The sequence below is a fragment of the Denticeps clupeoides genome, chromosome 17 (genome assembly GCF_900700375.1).
Source record: "Denticeps clupeoides chromosome 17, fDenClu1.1, whole genome shotgun sequence".
Lineage (NCBI taxonomy): Eukaryota > Metazoa > Chordata > Actinopteri > Clupeiformes > Denticipitidae > Denticeps > Denticeps clupeoides.
In genome coordinates, this window is record NC_041723.1 from 15,832,657 (window position 1) to 15,853,814 (window position 21,158).

General features: G+C 41.0%; 3 protein-coding genes across 5 annotated transcripts in view; 2 read left to right on the forward strand and 1 right to left on the reverse strand.

Moving 5' to 3' along the window:
- The first annotated feature begins 18 nt into the window (after window positions 1-18).
- On the forward strand, window positions 19-4,203 carry ctsh (cathepsin H). Its single transcript, XM_028957981.1, has 12 exons — window positions 19-318; window positions 467-498; window positions 1,376-1,481; window positions 1,578-1,648; window positions 1,734-1,838; window positions 1,988-2,074; window positions 2,166-2,221; window positions 2,300-2,381; window positions 2,467-2,535; window positions 2,624-2,730; window positions 3,566-3,691; window positions 3,780-4,203. Exons 1-12 carry the CDS (start codon window positions 87-89, stop codon window positions 3,853-3,855), a joined length of 1,149 nt encoding a protein of 382 aa, XP_028813814.1. The 5' UTR covers window positions 19-86; the 3' UTR covers window positions 3,856-4,203.
- Window positions 4,204-4,411: 208 nt separating this feature from the next.
- blm (BLM RecQ like helicase) lies at window positions 4,412-14,404 on the forward strand. Its single transcript, XM_028958807.1, has 22 exons — window positions 4,412-4,794; window positions 5,685-5,730; window positions 5,818-6,415; window positions 6,816-6,939; window positions 7,058-7,137; window positions 7,220-7,352; window positions 7,463-8,175; window positions 8,262-8,438; window positions 8,877-8,995; window positions 9,192-9,305; window positions 9,416-9,514; window positions 10,453-10,601; window positions 11,281-11,387; window positions 11,467-11,627; window positions 11,841-12,036; window positions 12,129-12,319; window positions 12,418-12,559; window positions 12,638-12,837; window positions 13,123-13,318; window positions 13,470-13,592; window positions 13,735-13,936; window positions 14,194-14,404. Exons 1-22 carry the CDS (start codon window positions 4,694-4,696, stop codon window positions 14,402-14,404), a joined length of 4,182 nt encoding a protein of 1,393 aa, XP_028814640.1. The 5' UTR covers window positions 4,412-4,693.
- A 322-nt stretch (window positions 14,405-14,726) lies between these two features.
- Window positions 14,727-21,158, reverse strand: part of frmd5a (FERM domain containing 5a) — a 92,106-nt gene continuing 85,674 nt past the window's right edge. For all 3 annotated transcript variants that reach the window (XM_028957678.1, XM_028957677.1, XM_028957679.1), the window contains one exon: window positions 14,727-19,848. In XM_028957678.1, coding sequence (XP_028813511.1) covers window positions 19,268-19,848 — 581 coding nt within the window. In that variant the 3' untranslated portion in view covers window positions 14,727-19,267. The remainder of the gene's footprint in view (window positions 19,849-21,158) is intronic.

The window sequence follows — 21,158 nt, forward strand, 5'->3', positions numbered from 1 at the left end:
AAGTGCAGGGGTGGAGATAGTGAAAGTGAAAGACATGATATAAATGACATGTCATGAACTTGTTCTTATTACAGATATTATAGCTAATGTCACGTCATAATAGCGCTCGGTGTATTGCGTCGTGGGCGGTGGGACTGTGCTGTGCAGTGTTTCGTGGAGGGCAGGAACTGGAACGTGTGACTCTCGGCCGTCATGTGACTCCTGCGCGCTCGACTCCATTGTTCGAACTCGCGGCTGGAGACATGCTGCTGCTGCCGGTGCTGCTGCTGCTCGTCGCCGGGCGCGTTGGCCAGACCAGCCCGCTCTTCACTGCCGAGGGTGAGTCGGGGAATATTTGCCGTTGCCTCATTGATAATGTATTAATGTGACGTCATTTGAATGGTTTATTGGAGGTTGTTCCGCAGTGTAGGAAAGTTGTAATGAATGCGACTTAATAAATAATAATAACACACTGAAATGTTTGCAGATGAACATCACTTCAAATCATGGATGTCCCAGGTAATCAGTTTTATGACTACTATTATTACCATTATTACTGGCACAACACCAGGGACTTTCTGTTTAGAGGAAAACACAAGGACAAAAAAACATGTTTTGGCATGACTGAACAGTAGTTATTGCCATAAAGTGAAACCATTCCAAATCCAAAAACGACATCACAGACATTATTTCATATCTTGACCTTCATTAAGCAAACATGATTTTAGCTTAGTTTGTCCAAATGACATGTAAGACACAGGACTTTCCCATTGCATTAATACATATTAATGAAAAATATATACATTATAAAAGTTAAAATATACAAATTATTTCTTAAACGTGGTCACAAAAGTGGCAAAGAGCACAAATTGCAGATTCAGTCCTCGCCATGGGGACAAGCCTAAAAAAATGACATGCTCCCCCACATGAAGAGAGGGGTGGTAGTAGCCTAGTGGGTAACACACTCGCCTATGATCCAGAAGACCCAGGTTCAAATCCCACTTACTACCAGCATGGCCCTGAGCAAGACACTTAACCCTGAGTGTGTCCAGGGGGACTGTCCCTGTCACTACTGATTGTGAGCCGCTCTGGATAAGGGCGTCTGGTAAATGTCGTAAATGTAAGACAGATTGGTGTGTGTTGGCATACACAGACAAAAACTCTCAAAGTTCACTTTAAAAACATAAGAGGTGACTAAATAAATAATTTTCACATGCCCTTATGATAATGATCCAGTGTGGGATCGCAGTATGCAATTTACTTGATGTTTTAACACTAAAAGCTCTCTTTTACACCCCAATGATCGCTAAAGGGTGCTCCAACATAAAATAAACTGTATAAATTAACTTTAATAACAGAACACAGATCAGACTTTGTGTGTGTCCTGTGCTTTCAGCATGACAAGGAGTACGGCTTTGAGGATTATTTTCAGCGACTGCAGATATTCACCGAAAACAAGAAGAGGATTGACCGTCATAATGCAGGGAAACACTCGTTTAGAAGTACGGACTTTTTAAGAATTTCACACTGTACAGTGCTGACTTTGCAATGGAAATGTGTGGTCAGATTTCATATGCCGCGTTTGCCCCCTCATGCAGTGGGTCTGAACCAGTTCTCTGACATGACCTTTGCTGAATTCAAGAAGCACTACCTCTTGACAGAGCCTCAGGTACAGCACTGCATTGTAATTCTGCCTCACCTCAGGCACCATAGTAAAACTGCAATATTAACAATGTAAGTTTTCCTTCCCTTAGAACTGTTCTGCCACTAAAGGGAGCCACGTCACTAGTAATGGACCTTATCCTCCTTCAATTGACTGGAGAACGAAGGGGAACTATGTGACGCCAGTGAAGAATCAAGTGAGCCTTTCAGTTGATGAACTTAATGTTCAGTTATACATTAGAATCAATTTCTCCTGCCACGGAATTTAAATCCTGTGTGAAAACACAGTTGATTAAAAACCAAAAGTGTGTGTGGTCTAAAGACTTTCTATCAACTTGTTCCTAAGGGAGCTTGTGGAAGCTGCTGGACATTTTCCACAACTGGGTGTTTGGAATCCGTCACTGCCATTGCGACCGGAAAGCTCCTGCTTTTGGTGAGATACTTCTAGGTTACATCTTGGTTAGACCATCAGACCAAAAGCAGTTGTTGAAAAGGTCACTTATTGTGGTTTCTTACGTTTAAAGTCTGAACAGCAGTTGGTAGATTGTGCACAGGACTTCGACAACCATGGGTGTAATGGGTAAGTGACCGGATCAGCATGACGGAGTTGAGTTTGAGTCTCAATATGAGGCGCTAACTCAAGTCTTTACATCACCAGTGGACTTCCCAGCCACGCTTTTGAATACATCAAGTATAACAAGGGACTTATGACTGAAGATGACTATCCGTATAAGGGATATGTGAGTACCTCCATCACACTTCTGCTATGAAGCTTCATATTTAGCGATGAGATATTAATTGCAGCATGTAAAATATGGTTTTGAGGATGACACATGCAGGTTCAAGCCTGAGCGTGCAGCTGCGTTCGTGAAGGAAGTGGTGAACATAACTAAAGTGAGTCAGCAGTCCTCATAAACATATATTTATCTGACAGCCAAATAGAGTCTTCTTCATTCTGACGCCTGCTGTTTTCCTGTCCTAGTATGATGAGATGGGAATGGTGGACGCTGTGGCCAACCACAACCCTGTCAGCCTTGCCTATGAGGTGACGTCTGATTTTATGCACTACCAGGACGGCGTGTACACCAGGTAAGCGCCCTGAGACAGATGACACTGTACCTGGATACTGCTCCTGTTCCTCCTGTTCCTGGTCCATCCATAAGAACGTTTGGTGGCACCCAGTAGGCTTGGCCGTTTTGTTTTCTCGTGACAATTTAGTCACACGCCATGGGGTTAGTTAGTCATGTTTGTTCCTTTTATGTTTCCTTTTGTCCCTTTTTGACCCTCGTGCCATGTTTGTTTCCTAATAAATCAATTGATATGACATGTCCAGCTTCTGCGCCTTCTTCCCCCTTGGACCCCAAGTTGTGACAGTCTGTATGAAATAAACATGCTTAATAATGAATAATTGACTACATTTGATTTACATTTTTTCAAATAAAAAATGCATTCATATAGAATGCTTAATAAGTTAATGAGTTAATAAAACAGCCTCTTAACTAGTGATTTACAACTGCACAAAGATTGATTGCTGGGTCAAAACTATTTTTGAACTGGTGTTAAGCATGGGGGTCGGTCTCTAGTTTCGGGTCAAATTTGTCCTCAGGATTTCTATAAATAGATACATAAATAAAGAGGCTTTGGTGTGTTGATGGGCACAGGTTAAAACCATGAAAACTCTCTTAATAAAATTACACATCAACAGAAGGAGTAGTTCGTTTCTCATCTTCAGGATACAGATAGTTACCCAGCAGTATCTATTTTTGCAAATCTTTAGGACGCCTATGACCTTGCAAACCACACATCCTGCACGTATTGCTGTGCCTAGTTCTAGTTTGAAAATAGCGCCCTTAGATTCGAGTCCACAGCACTTAGCACCATCAGGTGTACACATGACATAAGATCATGACTGTACTCTCCACAGCACCCAGTGCCACAACACTACCGACATGGTGAACCATGCAGTGCTTGCTGTGGGATATGGTGAGGAGAATGGCACTCCCTACTGGATTGTGAAGAATTCCTGGGGAGGTGGTTGGGGAATGAAGGGGTGTGTATTACTTTATTCATAGCATTAAAAAATAATGTAATTGTTTTTGGTAACAGGATATTCACTCACACATTCTGCTTCTTTTCAGATACTTCTACATAGAACGTGGAAAGAACATGTGTGGTCTGGCTGCATGCTCATCTTACCCTCTTCCTTTGGTTTAAAAAAAAAAGTATTTCATAGATGAAAAAGGGACATGAAGATGCCTGAGGCTATGTGATGTGAATGTTATATGTACTGCATTACGTACTTTTTTATCACTGTGAAATTCCTAATTGGTATGAAGAGAGAACTACATACATATTATGCACATGAATTATGCATTTATTCACCAGCTGTGGTAATGATTTACAATGTGCCTTTGAGAAGATGCATTTATATTGTCAAACTGATTTAAATACAATTTTATATGAGTGGATGAATGAATTAAGGTAGTTTTTATTCAACTGTAGGCCTGTATTTGTGCATTAACTGTTTGCGATGTAAAAATTTAATAAAGATTTTGCCCATTCCCTCAGTTTTGAAATTCGAAAACAAATTGAAATGATACTAAGTACTACATAACTCCCTGAGATTTGAAACGGAGAATAATATTTCGTCAAATCCTCCACGATACCTCAGGGCTGCTGACCTTGACAACCTACTGCTGAATCCTGTAGGTGGCGGTGTCGCACAATTATTTTGATTTCTACACAGCGAAAACCATAAAGGAAGAAAAGTCCCTCGGCCAATCGGAATTGGACTTCGGCCTGGCGCTAAATGTTGAGCTTGGAGCTCGCTAGCTGCTTGTCCAATTACAAAACAATCCAGTTGCTCGCAAGTTTAGGTTTCGAGCCACAGCATTAATAAACGTGACTATTTTAATGTGATATGCAATGTTTAAAGAAACACGGTATAATGTAAAAACTAGCATTTTCGGCGGGTTATCGTATCTTCTCTCTGCTATGTCTTGAACTAGCTGTCGCGCTTGCTGTGTTTTTGAGGTAATTTTTCGTAGCCGCCATGCCCGCTTTACCTCAGAATAACCTGAAGGAACAGCTGGAGCTATACAACAGCGCGGCAGCCAGCAGGCTGTCTCTGGCCAGGACCAGCACCAAGCCCGGGTACGTGGTCTAGCAGCGAACCATTTCAGCTTTCAGCCGGTACACGGCAATTTAGATTAAATATCCAGAATAGTGACTGGTGTGAGTGAAACTCTTGCACATTTGCCAAGAGAACATGTGAAATAGTTTCACTCATTTTACTAGCAATAGCCCTACAACCCATATATTATATTATATTATTTATACATACACACACAGTACAGGCGAAAAGTTTGGACACACACATTCAATGTGTTTTCTTTATTTTCATGACCATTGGTACATTCTCACTAAAGACATCAAAACTATGAATGAACACATGTGGATTTATGTACTTAACAAAAAGTGGAGCCCTGGCCTCCGCAGTCACTGGACCTGAACCCAATCCAGATGGTTTGGGGTGAACTGGACCGCAGAGTGAAGGCAAAGGGGCCAACAAGTGCTAAACACCTCTGGGAACTCCTTCAAGACTGTTGATGACGACCTCTTGAAGATCATCGAGAGAATGCCAAGAGTGTGCAAAGGGCGGCTATTTTGAAGAAACTAGAATATAAAACATGTTTTCAGTTAGTTCACCTTTTTTTGTTAAGTACATAACTCCATATATGTTCATTCATAGTTCTGATGCCTTCAGTGATGCCAGAGCAAAGCAACCTTTCATGGCTGCCCGCTGCTTACCAAGAGAGATTCTGCTGTTGAAATAGCAGTAGTGACGAGAGGGTTTGGGAAAACACACTTCAACTCTCTCCCTCGAAATATCCAGTAGTTCTTTACTTTACCATCTTCATCTGCTCATTTTATTTAAAGAGTTGTCAACATTTACAAATCATGACTTTGGTGTCATTGGAATCATTTTACTGAGGTCTGTGGTAACACTCATGTTCTATTTTTCTGTATATCTTAATCCTCAGGGCTTTCATTTTTAAAAAGAAGTCATCCCCGGGTGCTCCTTTGAAGGTAATCGGCTCAAATGTTGTAGCGAACAGGAGTGTCGGTGGTTATGAAGGCAGCAGAGTAACTAAGCCCATTTTGACATTCCCAAAGAAGCCTGATAGACCTCTTCCAAAATTCAACTTCTTCACCAGCAACCCCAAAAGCAAGCCGCAAGTCCCGATTCTGCCGCCTAACCCTTTTGCAGTGGATAAACCTGCCACGGCTCTGCCAGTTTCCAAAACTACTGCATCTTTTACCCAGGCAGACATTAAGCTTTCAGGGAGTAATGGCAGTAAAGGTGCAGCACTGGACAGTTCATTTGGTCTTCTCATGGATGATTGGGATGACTTTGACGATTTTGAAACACAGGTCAAGGTGTCAACAAGTCCTGTAATCTCAGGAAAAGTCAAGAATGCCAATCCCCCCTGTTCAGAGAAAAGCGTACCAGCAGGAAGTGAAAATGTTACACTTTCTGATACTGTGAACATCAAGAGCACTGATGGAGATCTTTGCTTAGCACCATCCTCTTCATTGGCTGTGGAGAACTCGTGTCCTGCCTTGGAAAACCCATTAGCTCCACAGTGCATTACTGGAGATCGAGAAAAGTCACCTGAAAGAAATGGAACAGTCAGGCCTGAGAACAATGTGGGGAATGTTCCAGGAGGAGATCTTCACAAGAATGCTTTACACAAAGATTCTGAACCTGAAGGTATGTGTGTCACTGTTTATTTACCTTTAAGCTATGGTACCTCTGCTATTACTGATTAATAAGGCTGCATGTAGATTCTTCATGTACATTTTTTTAGCAGTTATTAAAGTGCTATTAGCTGTGATGTTTTTCCATATTTTGTGATCAAATTATGTAACACTCTCATTTCATAATACCCCGTAAAATAACATTATGGATTTTTGTTTGTTTAAATAAAGATGTGTTCACTTAATTATGCTGAAATGAATGTTTGCTTATGACATCACCACTGAGGTGCCACTGAACAAAGTACTGTCTCCACACACTGCTCCCCGGGCGCCTGTCATGGCTGCTCACATGTCACTGTGTGCATTGAGTGTTGTGCTGTGGTCAGTTACATGTGACAACTAATCACTTTCAGATCAGGATCATTACATAGAACCTGATTATATAGATGATCAGTTGGATCCAGAGGAAGATCTTGATTTCATCCCTGCTTCCCCATTGCCTGAAAACAAGAGCCCTTCTCTGTCAAAAGACAAGAGGTAACAGCAAAGATCCATTTATATCATATAGACAAATGACCAGGAGAATGTATATTTTATGAATATATATTATATTAAAATATCATTAATCTTACAACTTGTCACACATTTTTGGCAGTATATTAAGTACCACCTCACCCAGAGAATCTGTTTCAAGCCTGCAGCGATTCTCTGATGACCAATCCAAAAACCTACAGGGTAAAATATATCGCAATATTCTGCTTTCCAAATATTTGATATTTTGCTTAATTTTTTATGCCGCATGGTCCTTTTTCTTTAGGCCCTGATTCGAAGTCAGGCACTGAACTCTTCAGCATCATGGAGTCTATTTGCCGGCTGGTGGACTTGATCCCTGAACATGAATTAATCAGCCTTAGCTGTGGCACCGAGCTACTTCTGCAACGAGCACACAGGTACCAGACAGTTGCTGTTCACGTTGAAAATTAAACAAATTATATTGAGTTTTCAAACATCACCACCTGCTCCCTGAAATGTGTTTTTTTTTTATCTTTCTCTCCCCAAGGAAAAGGATCCTTGCCACTGGTGGGATCCACAAATTATATGAGCAGGGAGCCACTGTAAAGCCCATTTGTCAGAAGAGGCAACGTTCTGTTGCCAGTTTCAAGTCCCCTCTCAGCACAGATGTGCAGAAATCCTCTAAAAAAGACATCCAGATGAGGAAGTCCATCTCCTCTGCCATTTTTGTGGACTGTGACAACAGTGTGTTTGAAGACTCTATCTGCATAATAAGTGATTTAAAAACACCAGGAACGACCCAATCCAGCTCCAGTCATATTTTTAATGGGGACAAAGGGAGGACCTCATCCATAAACTGCAGTAATAATCTAAAGGATGAGCACCCTTCCAGATTGTCTCTCAATCAATCCAGTAATGAGACTGTAGATTTGGAACAGGCTGAATTCTTCTTCACACCAAAAAAGATCATGAACGGACCTCAAAAGAGTGTGATGAGAGGTTGTGAAAGCAGCATGCAGGTCTCTAGTCACACAAAATCCAATTCAGTTATTGACTTAGAACCAGATGACTTTTATGCTGATGACTTTGACATCGATGACTTTGATGAGACAGACATACCAGACTATTTTGATGACCTACCCAGTACCAGTGCCCAGATCACTCCAATACGAGAGGGAGGAACTGGGAAGTCCATGCTAGAAAGGAAGACCATTAGCAACGCAAACCAAGCCCAAAAACCTTCTAAACCCCCTTCTCCAGGTCAGCATGTTAGAATCTCTAGTAATTTGGTTGTTTTAGATGTGTTTGAAGTTTTGGGAGAAACCTGCTTTTGTTTTGTTGTGCAGAGAGGATGTTCAGGAATCCAGCCCACGACCGATTCCGGGGCTTCAGCTTCCCACATTCAGCAGAAATGATGAAGATTTTCCATAAAAGGTTTGGGCTGCATCAGTTCCGCTTTAATCAGCTGGAGGCCATCAATGCCGCCCTGCTGGGTGAAGACACGTTTGTCTTGATGCCCACAGGTTTGTTGTGATTAAGCAGGAGCTCAAAACCTACATATTTTATATTAATTACATGTAAAGGGTAATATTTTATGTTGATAATTACAACTGATAACTCAGTCATGTATCTCAGATTATTAGATTGATTAAAAAAATGGATTGGGAATTCAGAAATGTTCAGCATCTGATTTATCTGAAGTATTTTCATCTGTAGTCCATGATTGAAATGTTGAAGATTACATTTTTAATGAAACAACGGGCCATTTCCAGGTTACTCCAACAAACTAGTATATATTGGTACAAATTAGTAGTATAGAAGTCCAGATTAAGCTGTGCAGGGAGATATCTGGAGACCTGAATTTATAATTATCTTGTCAAGCATGGTCAGATTAATTTGTTCATTTTGTCATATCTGTTGGAAATATAATTTTCATGTCTGCTTTTGTCTCTGTGCTTCAGGGGGTGGTAAGAGCCTTTGCTATCAGTTACCAGCATGTGTGTGTTCTGGCGTTACCGTGGTGATTTCACCACTGCGCTCCCTCATTGTGGACCAGGTGCAGAAGCTCACCACTCTGGATGTGAGTCATTGCTGTTGACTCAGCCACCTGTGACATATGTGAAGGCTTAATTCGAGGGGGGTTTCTACACTGACTGCTCTGTACAGTACTCATTAGATGCAGTAAAAATCATATTTTGGTGCTTCACATGTGCAAATTGTGAAATTTAATTTCAGACATTTTTTGTATTCACTATCAAATGCCCCCAATGTTTTAGATTCCTGCCACAAGTCTGTCAGGTGACAAAAGTGACAGCGAGGCTGGGCGGATATACATGCAACTGTCCAAGAGTGATCCTATCATTAAACTACTGTATGCTACTCCAGAGAAGGTGATCAATTATGAATAATGCATTTGATACTGATGGGCTTGTTTTGGGAGGAGCCTTTTTAGGTTTGGAACCATTTATGCATTTACAAACATCTGTGTGTATTTCTGTAGATTTGTGCGAGTGGTAGGATGGTTAGTGCCCTACAGAACCTGTATGAGCGAGGTCTTTTGGCACGTTTTGTCATTGATGAGGCCCACTGTGTGAGTCAGGTAAGGAATAGGTTTTCATAATTAAACATTCATTAAAAAAATGGGCAACATTCAGCAGTTTCAGATTGTATAAATTAAGTTTCTGATACTTTATCGATCATTATAAACAGAAAATTATTTAACTTACATGCAATGAACTAGGGCTGTGCGATATGGCAAAAAAATAATATTGCGATATAAATTTAACCTTAGACAGTATATATTGTGGTATATAATTTCATAAGCAAATTTAAATGGAACTGTTATTGAAAGGGTAATGTGTGTCCATAGCAAAGGCACTGCAGCAGGAAGTTGTATAATAAACTTTTTACAGATACATCAACATGTACATTTTTTTGTACAGAACACTGACCGGCCCTGGTCATTTCCGTAGCCTGGAGTATTCCGCATTGGGCACCAACAAGCACGGTGCATTTAGTAAACCCAAAAGTGCGCAGCGTGGATTACTATTTTTTTTTGTTTGTTTTGTTTTTAAACTCTAGATTTAAGGACCACTGGTTATTTTTTAATGATTTTTGTTTTTTGGAAACTCTAATTAAGGACTGTTTAAGGATCCACAGAAACCCTGCCGTGCGCTCTGCAAGTAGGTGTGGTTTCGCGTAGGTGACACGACTTTGTCATTTTTCGTGAGGAGCGGATATTTCTCCTGGAGGCCGGTATAAAAAAAATGTCTCCCGTTGACCAAATTTATATCGCATATCGTTTGAACCGCACAGCTCTATAGTGTATATATATTATATTAGATTAAAAAGATAATTTTTTTGTAATTTGATTCTGCATCATCTTGATTTTACTGCAATCAGTGGAACGTAGTGCCAGATTATATGTACACCTCTTGTGATTTATTGTTGCTTTAGAGTGCATTATCACCATGTCTGGCATCCTTAGCAGTGTAGTTGCCTCATGCCCGTCATCTGGCTCATGCCTGTTTTTGTCAGTGGGGCCATGACTTCCGGCCAGACTACAAGCGCATGTGTGAGCTGAGGCAGAAATTTCCCAAGGTCCCCATGATGGCACTTACTGCCACAGCCACGCCTAGAGTGCAGAAGGACATCCTCAACCAGCTGCAGATGACCCGGCCGCAGGTGTAAGTACCTCAGGGTTCTGGGGGGGGGGGGGGGAATCAAAATTCTGTGTTTAATATATGCTTATTGCAAATTATATTTCACATTTAACATTCTATTGTGCTGCATGGCTAATGGCCATCACTATCCTAAACTTCACTCATAGCCACAAAATATATAAATACCTGGCTCATTCATCTCTTTCATAATATACTATACCAAAATTACACTTTTATCAAATAGGAGTGTGAAAGTGCTTACTGGTTAGTGAAATGTCAAAAATGTCCAAAAAGAAACACAATCTTTAAAAATGATTTATGGACCCAGACTGAGTAATAATAATGTGTGACCACTGTCAATCATCAGGCTCCTCCCATAGTTAAAGATTGTGTTCTGGGTTACCAAAACAAAAAAATATATAATTAGTTCATCTAATCTTGAAACGGATAGCTTTTTTTCTTTTTATCCAATTGTGTATGCCCTTTGACCCTTTACTTGTGAACCTCACTTTTAAAATAGTGCCATTAGTGTCTTGCTGGTACTCATGGTAAAACTTCATCATTTGTGATCTTACAACCAATCTGTCTAATTAATAAAGGAGATCAGCTAGAGCGTTGCAGTATTCAGTAATTAATTTTAAAGATAAATATTCTGTATTCAAATAATTTAAAACTGGTCTTAATAATATACATTTTTTTTCAGTTTTTCAATGAGTTTCAATAGGAACAATCTCAGGTACAGCGTTTTACCAAAAAAACCCAAGAAGGTTGATGAGGATTGCAGAGACTGGATCAAAAAGCACTATCCACGTATGTTTTCAACTTAAGCTGCTTTTTCTGCTTGTTTCACTTTAATATGCTAACCATATCTTTTTCCTGTCATGCTCAGGAGGCTCAGGAATAGTGTACTGCTTGTCCAGAAATGACTGTGACACAATGGCAGACAGTCTTCAAAGAGCTGGCATTGCGGCGTTGGCGTACCACGCTGGGCTGAATGATAGTGATCGAGAATATGTTCAGAACAAGTGGATCAATCAAGATGGCTGCCAGGTGCAAGAAAAAGCACAAAACGCATGCTTACACTGTGCCAACCCACCTGCTACTCCATTCATCAATGGTTACTCCCTACACCATTATTGAAAATAACACTTATATTAGGTTTTCATAGTGGCCTTTTCATTTGGCAGTACATCAGGATGTTGATTACATTTTTGGAAATGATTCATATATTTACGGACCAATATCTGCTGTCTTGTGTTGTAGGTCATGTGTGCCACCATTGCATTTGGCATGGGTATAGATAAGCCAGACGTGCGCTATGTGATCCATGCCAGCCTGCCCAAATCTGTGGAGGGTTATTATCAGGAATCAGGCAGGGCAGGCCGAGATGGAGAGATCTCCCACTGTGTCCTTTTCTATTCCTACACTGATGTCATTCGCATCAAGAGGCTCATCACCAGTGCGTATCATTTTCATTTTTTTGCTCATATTCATCATAGCATATTAAAAGCATGCTTATTATTTATTATTTATTTATTTGTCCCGTTGTAGTGGACAAGGATGGCAACAGGCAGTCAAAGCAGACCCACTTCAACAATCTTCACAGCATGGTGCATTTCTGTGAGAATGTGATGGAGTGCAGGAGAATACAGCTCTTGGCTTACTTTGGTGAGCATAATTTCAACAAAGGTTTCTGTAAAGACCACCCTGATGTCATCTGCGACAACTGTGCCAGACCGCACGTAAGTGTGTGTGTGTGTGTGTGTGTTTCATCTTTAGTCATGCATTGCTTTCACTGTTGTCACCAGCACTTCAAGTTCTTTATTTATTCCACATTCAGCAATACAAGGCAAGAGTTGTTACCGAGGATGTGAAGAAGATTGTGAGGTTTGTTCAAGAGCACTGTGAGAAGGTTGGGAACAAATACAACAAGTCTGCCCAGAACAGACTCACCCTCAACATGCTGGTGGATATTTTCATTGGTAAATTTTTAGAGGTCCTTTTTAATGATGTATGGTGTGTTAGAAACACATAATATAAACGTTAAACACTTTTGCCAGGAAGTAAAAGTGCCCGAATTCAGTCTGGAATGTTTGGCATCGGAGCAGCCTACTCCAGACACAACGCTGACCGACTATTTAAGAAGCTGGTGCTGGACAACATCCTGGAAGAGGACCTGTACATCACTGTTAATGGCCAGGCGGTGGCCTATATATCTGCTGGCATGAAGGCCGTGCAAGTCCTCGGTGGAAGCATGCAGGTGGGACCGAGGAGACGTCACAGTCTCCTTCTCACACAAAAAAAAGACACATCCCCTATACACATCCACTCATATTATATGTGCAAAGTACAAAGGGATACTGTTTTTTTGTATTATTACTTTTTTTTTTTTAATTTCTCTTACTCCCCGTGTGCTTGTTTTTATTTGAATGGAATAGTCGTTTGAAGTTGTTTCAATTTGAGTATTTTTTTCTAATTCGCATTGTAACACAGTTCCAAACTTGTAACTGTTAACATCTGTTACTTTCTTTGCCTCCATGTACAGGTCCAGTTTCATGAGACGGAGAGTGCCTCCAGCATCAGGAAGCACAAAGCTGCCGTGATCAAGAGCATCTCCAAGAGGGAGGAGATGGTGCAGAAGTGTCTGGAGGAGCTCAATGAATTGTGCAAGAAGCTGGGGAAGGTCTTTGGCATCCACTATTATAACATCTTCTCCACAGCCACACTCAAAAAGATCGCTGGTGAGTTCAGTGCCGGATTGCTCTGTCCCATTCGGATACATTATATGGCGTCATTGAATTGTGTGTGTACTCTATCTGCAGCTGTGTGTAGATGTATGCGTATGTACAGGCCTTGTGTTTCCTGATGCACCACTGCTTTGCCCTGCTTCAGAAACTCTGTCGGCTGATCCGGACATGCTGCTGCAGATCGACGGCGTAACAGAGGACAAACTGGAGAAGTATGGTGCGGAACTCATCGAGCTGCTGCAGAAATACTCAGAGTGGCAGCTGCCTGGTGAGTTTCCCTTCTTTGATTCTGAATAAAATTTAATTATTCATCATTTTGTCTAGTATTGATTATTCTGTAGCTATAGTTGCTGTGCTATTTGAGGTGGGGCATTTAAAACTTTTTCTTTTTTTCCCCTGATTCACAATAGAGGAGCCAGCTGACACTGCTGGATGGATAGACACTGCACAAGGGCGACATCAGGAGGAGGATGAGGAGGATGAAGATGACTACAATGGTTCGTCCACTTACTTCCGAAACAACAATAGAGGAGAGAAGAGGAAGAAGGCCTCCTTCTCCAGGAAGCCAAAAAGGCGGCGAAATAATGCGAACCAGAACTCATCTTCCAAAGGGTCAGTGTGAATGTGCGGCTCACGTCTATAGAGGCTTCACCCTTGTGTGTTGGTTGGTTCTGTGGGAACTCAGTGTTTACCAAAAAACATTATACGGACAATGATCATTTAAACCTTTGATTTGACTGTCAAAATATTCAATAATTAACACTGTTCATCGTCTTTTCACTAGAACCACTAAAACCACACAATGGTTAAATGGGATTTGTGTCGTATTTTTCATGTTACATTAAACATTCCCAATCTTTTTGCTGCAGTAGGTATGGCAACAGCTCTTGGACTGGTCAAAGAGGTGCATATCAAGGTCGGGGCAGGGGCGCAGGACGGGGTGCAGGACGGGCTGCAGGAAGGGGCTCTGGCCCTTCTTCTGCTCATCCTGCAGTCAAAAGACCAGGTTTTATGTCTGTCCCTGTTCCACAGGGCAATCCACGGCCTTTTCTAAAACCTGCCTTTTCAAGCATGGACTGAGATCTAAATAGTTCTAAATAGTTTTTTTTTTTTTTTTATTGCCTTGCATAGTGAAGCAGTTTGGTTCTGTATGTTAGTCCAGTTTTCATTGTTTACATTTTTAACTTGCTCTAAAGTTTAATAATTCTGAATGTGTTATATTTAGAGATAAGCCAACCTACAGTACAGTGTAAATTCTGCTGCATTCTACAAATAAAGGGTTTTAATAAAGACACATGCTCCTCTAGAACTTGTGTTTGTAAAATATATATTTTTTGTATCCACATGCTTTTGTCCCTTCACCACAGCACGCTTCATAAATACATGAACCACAAAACGCCCCTTTAAACACTTTTTCGATCTTTATTTCAAGTTTGAATATTTCCATGGCACCAGTTACAAGGGACTATCAGAGAAACAATATTTTATACCGTTTCGTATGGAAGGATTCCTACAGTACAAAGATGGTTTCGGAATGAATCAGACTCAGCTGGAACTGGATTTTGGCACATGAATTTGTGTATATATATATGTATATCTACTTATATATTTAAGTTAACTAAACAGCATCCTCCAATCCCAGGTTTAAAAAGATGCAGAGTACAGAAAATACATAAAACACGCCTACAGCACACCTACGCATCAACAAGTACTGTACCTGCAAGCACGGCTGTGAGGGTTTGTCTGCAGCCTGGAACGGTCTGGATTTTTCAATGGATTGTTCCAAAAATGTGATCAGATCTTCACCCTATATTTAATTGCCCATCACTTATCCAACTGTTCTTTTCAGTTAACGATACGATGATGTGATTGAAATATAAAATAAATCTGGGTTAATCAGATCATGTTTCAGGAAGAAAGATCCGCACCATTACAAACGGCCCACAAACCAGTTGGCACAGCCGTACGTGCGTAGCTGTGAGGGGGAGAGCTGGCAGAGGTGAGTCGGTAGAAGTGAGGTGCAGTTACGGATCTCACTCGGTCCTTCGGTCTCTGTGGTGACTGGAAAGAGATTCTAACTGCAAGGCTGAGGAAACAACGTAACAGGGACGGAAAAAAAAGACTAGATAATGATATGTTGACAAGTTATGTTACATTCTTTGGGTTTTATTAGGTAAACAGAAAGATTTGCACTATGTTGAGGAGCTGTGTGGCGCAGGTATTGGGGTCGGAGGTCATTTCGTGTTTCGCCTTAGACAACACAGTGTGTCTGGAGATGAAATCTATAGCCGGCAGCCCGTTTCACATTGAAATGTATTGCCAGTGTCCACCATCCACTATGGGACATACATGGAGGAGGAGGTGCAAAAGCGAGAAGCACAAACCCAAAAGGCCAAGCAATGGCAGCGGTTCTTTCGGCGGCTGTTCAGGAACACAGTAGCGGTGGTGCACCGCTGTCGAACGATTGCCAACATCGGGTAAAACAGCATGTGGCATAGCTCCAGATATAACACCAAGCGCATTTTAGAACAGATACACCATCGGCCGGAGGCACAAAACACCCAGCGCTACAGCCAGTTCCTGGGAGAAAGCATTTTTTTTCTTGTTATTGATCAATTTTAAAAACAATACTTTACAGACAGAAGACTGAATCCCAAACTGCAGGCTAACAGATGCACACAGCATTCAATACACAAAGTGTGTAGATTTATGCTTTCAATTGAGCTCCATTATTAATGAACTTGGGAAGTCAGGACACCAAACACGTGCACACACACACACACACACACACACACACCAAAAAAATAAATCGGGACCTCAACAGCTCTTAAGACTTTCCTTTATACTAATCTGTCACTTGCCCCTTTGGTAAAATTCAGAAGGATCCAGGAGGAGGGAGAGACTTCAGAAAGAAAAAAAAAGAAACTGATGACTGTCATTCCGAATGAACATGGTAGCTAAATATAATGTGTACAAAATGTATTAAATCTTGGAAAGATTTTTTTCCACTTTCACAATGTTATCAATACTATTGTTGTAACATAAAAAATATAGATATATATCCAGATTTCAACTGTGCATAATAAATGACAATCCCAAAAAAAAAAAAAAAAATCAAGTAATCTGGATTCATATTTTCCCAAAACGAACAAAAAAAACATTATGTATTTCAGCGTTTCAACCCTTTTACATTTCAAATGATTATTGCTCATTGAATGGTGCTGCCTAGTTTATTGGTTGCATGCATGGAAGGATCGTCGAAGCTACATAATGCTGTAAAATGTGTAAAAGTAGACCCCCTAGGTAACGTCCTTCTGGCCTTCTTACATCTAACCCAAGCGATTCTTTAAGAAAAAAAGATTTATATACATGAGCACGGCTGGATTCGAACCATCTCCACCTAAATACAAAAAAGGAGAAATCAGGCTGTTCCCTGATTCTTGCTTTTAGAATAACATCGGACATGTTTGGGAGGCATGCATGGTACTTTACAAAAAGTAAGAAGCATGCAGAACCGTCTCTTGATGCGTACTTACAGTCTGTCGGAAAATGCCCCCTTAGTGCTGCAGTGACGAAATGCAATCTGTCCCTTTAAAAGATCTCGAGCGTTATATGCTTAAGTAGTATTGTTCGCCATCACAGGGTCCCTGAAACCTTAAGAGTTACGGGTCATTTAGTATGGTGAAGGTCATGACCCTTGCTTTGATAACATATTGCCAACGTGGTGCCAGTACTGCTCACGAATGATTGCTCCTGTTGAACCGCTGATGGCCGAGTATTACGGTAAACTTATTTACACAGTAGCTTGGTTACAACGCCACGTTATTATGGGATTTAATGCTGCTATTCAGTGTGAAAAGCCTGTTTTAGCCAACCGGTTGACTGGCAGTCACAGTGTACGGATCCCGGCAATGGCCAGCCATTTCTTCATTTGTTCAAAATGATTCCTTGTGCTTAGTCCTGCCCCCAACCCACCACTTTCTCGACCGTCCCTTAATGCCAGCCTTGCTTCAAAGATAACTAACCCTACGTTCCACACAGCATCGGCTTCAGCCTGAACACACACACACAGGCACATACATCCACAACACACAAGCTTCACCCACCACCACTCCAATGCTGAACCGCTGACCTTAAGAGATGGCGACACATTCTCTTCCCTCTTCCGTGATATGGAGAGAAAATGCTATACCCATTGACTTGATTTGGCTGCTGGAATGGCAGACTTCAGAACAACAAGATTTATATCAATTGCTCCGCCTTTGTTTCCTGCTACTCTGAAGACGGGGGGGCCTTTCTGTGCTGCGCCCCGTTTGCCGCAAATATCTCGCAGGCAGCAGCACAGGTGGGCGAGTACAAGGAGTGTAAGCGTTCAGCCGTTCGGGATTTAAATCAGATTATTTCCCCCTTCAGTTACTTCATATAATCTAGACTTCACCTGAAAGACAGAGCTAAAAAAAAAAGTATAATTTAATTCTCAATAACAAAATAACATTTCAGTCATGTTAAAATATACATGGAAAAACTGACAGTATTTTAGGAAACTACTTTTGTACAAAAAGTACATCATCGTAATTCTAATTATTAACAGTAGTATGATATTCACAAAAATACAAACTTAAGAGCAAGTATTGATATGGAATTAAAAACAAACAAAACAAGAAAAAAAAAAGTCAGTTCTTTATACAAGGAGACACCCTTCAGGATCACAAAGTCCTAATGAGGACATACCAATAAAAGAAATAAAAAGAAAGTAAAGAAAAAAGTAAAAATAACCAAAATCAAAAGCACCTTCAAACATGACTCATTTTAAAGTACTTCTTTAAAAACCATCGATTTACAATATTGCACGTCTAGCTAGGTTGGCTCTATGGGAGCTAGAAATTTTCAAGAGGTCGACCATGAACACTTGCTAACAGTTACTGACACTTTACAGGGTCACAAATTAACATGAATTAAGAGGTTTATTTTACTGTACCCTTGCGGTTAAATAAATAAAAAATTTAAAAAAAAAATCTACTTCACAGTTTGCTACTGCTTTAGACGTTATTATGCTCCTAGAAATCTCTAAGTGATGCTCATAATTTTTTTAAACCAATTTTTTTTTACTTGTCGCTTCCTTCTGCCATAGCCAACCTCACAACAGCCCCCCACTTTAGACAACTTACACACCCTCATTTTTTATCAGGCACTCTTTGTTTACCATGCTGCCTGCCATTCGAACCATTCACTGTAATGAAGAGTTATGGAGATGATGTGTTTGCGTAATCTACAAAAACACCTTTCCTTCCTTCACCCAGTCTGCCCGAAATCCACTTTTCTCCCCCAGAACCTTTTTTAAAGGTTCTTTCACCTAAATATCTTTCTGGTTTTCCTTGCCTCACAAAATAGTAATATGTCCCTTATGTTCAAAAACAATAAATAGTAAGTATGAAACTGAAGGCAACATTCTTTTGTTGCAACAAAATATTTCATCCCTGTACAGGAACAGTGCACTCTTAAGTTCTTTGTCAGGTTTATATATTTTTGTTCTTCGTCTTTTTTTCTGCAAAAATAAAATACCTGAAATGACCTGAAATTCCAAAAAAGGAAAAATACATGAAAAAATTCTTCTGTCTTTATAAAAAAGAAATTAATGGAAAAGGAGAAAAATAGCAGGGAAAAAACACCAAAAAAAGTAAAACTTTTCTTTTTTAGAGAGGGCAACGCAAAAGGTATTGGGGGGGGTCAATAACGGAAAAAAAAAAGAAGCAAAATCAGCAATGGAGGTAAAGAGGACCTCATAGCACGGTGGTTCGGTGCGGGTGGCTTATCTGCAGGAGTGTCATGAGGCGAAGCTGGGGTCATGGCTCTGATGATACGGTCATCCATCGCTTCATCTCTGTGTTTACGGTCTCCTTGACCCCCCCCCGAACAGGCCTTACACGCTACAGCCGAGCCCCCTCATTTAATGAGAAGACCGCCCACCCAGCGGAGCTTGCAGGCAAACCACCGTCTGAGGGGACAAAAGTATTCATAATGGAACTGCTCAAATTCGGGTGTCTGGCGGATATCACGTAAAAATGCAACGTCAAGGTCAGACTCGGTGAGGACGATGAGGAGGAGGAGCAAGACAAAGAGGAGTCCAATGGTCACAAGGAGCAGACGCAGGACACTTAAAACAAATTTATTCACCTGTTCTGCCTCGGTGAGCGCAGAGGTGCCCGAAATGGACCCTGCTCCCCTACTGTCCGCCCCCAGCTCCCCCACATCCCCCACAGAGGGCGTGCCAGCCTCTGACTCCTTCTCCTCTTCAATGCTGCAGGGGGCGCCATTGATCTGACGTGAGATGGCCAGCTCCAGACTATGCTCAGCCACCGGTGTGGGCAGCACGCTGTCGGATGGGCTGTAGGCCTCGTCGGAGATCACAGCCGTTCCCTCGCCGCCGTCCGTTGCCTGGCTGCGGGAGCGTGGCATGAACGAGTCGCCGTGGGAGACAGATCGCACCGGTGTTGAGTGGGCACTGTCACGTAAGGACTCCAGACCTGGATAAGAAGACATTTAAAGTTTTCACAAATATTTGTTTAACACACAATATGATTCTATTTTATTAGTTTGCATACAATCACATCATCCGTGGCCAGCGGTTACTTAGTAACAGCGAGATCTGAACGGAATCTAAGATTGTTTTAGAATTATCCTCACAATATAATAATACAATCAACAGAACCTACTCTGGTAAATTGCCATTTGTGTAATGTCAGCTATATAGTGTGTAGATTACCAGTCATAACATAAATATGAGACAACTCAGAAAGTAAGATGACTTTTCAAAACTACTGAAAAACAAAAAGTCTTATATTTGCACCACATATAAGTAGTTATAGTAGGAAGTCCATTTGTTGATGACAACAAAGAATCTCACTGTACTGTACTTAAATGTAGTGAAGAAGGCATCTTAAATAGAAATATGAGTGAAAACATTAAAAATTAAACAAAGTGTAAATAGGAGTGCCCTTCAATGATGCTTAGACCCTTTTTAAATATTTGCAAGGACTAGGACCAGAGTGGCTGAAATGCAGCAGGGTGATTCTACAGAAACGGTGACATTTGTGATTGAGAAGAATGGTGAAAATTACAATTACATTGCAAATTTTATATTATCTGATAATGTCAGTACTGTATTAAAAATACTTCTAAACATAGGAAATTCCTTTTTGTTTGCATCATGTCATGTAATGTATACAAAATATAACTTGACATATTTGTCATGATATAATCAATATTACAAAAAACATCTTGATGCTTTATTATGTTTTACATAATATACATAATTTATGACAAAAAGAAAAAAAAAAATCTCGTAATGTGACGCCCCAGGGACATTGGGTGTCGAGAGTAATCTCAGCTGGAGTTAAGCATGATTACTGCAGACTCTTTGAAAAGCAGGTCTGCAGCACCCAGTAGGTGCTGCAACATTAATGTGGACGGTACTTATATGGTGTTAGTTCTGCTCCTGTTGATCTGACACACGCTTTCAGGTTTGATTTTGTTCATCCCCTGTTTTCTGAGCAAGTGACTCCCACGACGCCCTGCTGGGGTCTGGGGCGACGCTGCTGTTGACGTCAGCGATGACAATGCTCAGTGGCGGTGGGAAAAAAGCAGGGTATGCGCTCCCCACCATACATGCGGTGACACATCAAGAACCCTGTGTCATTCCCCCCACTTCCAGGTTTGTGATGGAGAGAGTAAGGATAATGATGAGAGGAAGAGATGGGGTGTGGGGGTAAGCTGGTGCACTGCCATCCCTGCCTCGAGAGGAACCCTGGAGAGGAATTCCCTCTCCAGTTTAGGA

Excerpts from the sequence above, each read along its gene's own strand:
- ctsh (XM_028957981.1), top strand. The coding sequence starts at position 87 with ATGTCACGTCATAATAGCGCTCGGTGTATTGCGTCGTGGGCGGTGGGA. Across the intron at positions 2,075-2,165 it reads CCGGAAAGCTCCTGCTTTTG|TCTGAACAGCAGTTGGTAGA; the intron begins GTGAGATACTTC and ends TTACGTTTAAAG. Across the intron at positions 2,731-3,565 it reads CAGGACGGCGTGTACACCAG|CACCCAGTGCCACAACACTA; the intron begins GTAAGCGCCCTG and ends TACTCTCCACAG.
- blm (XM_028958807.1), top strand. The coding sequence starts at position 4,694 with ATGCCCGCTTTACCTCAGAATAACCTGAAGGAACAGCTGGAGCTATAC. Across the intron at positions 7,138-7,219 it reads CCAATCCAAAAACCTACAGG|GCCCTGATTCGAAGTCAGGC; the intron begins GTAAAATATATC and ends CTTTTTCTTTAG. Across the intron at positions 13,937-14,193 it reads CAGAACTCATCTTCCAAAGG|TAGGTATGGCAACAGCTCTT; the intron begins GTCAGTGTGAAT and ends TTTTTGCTGCAG.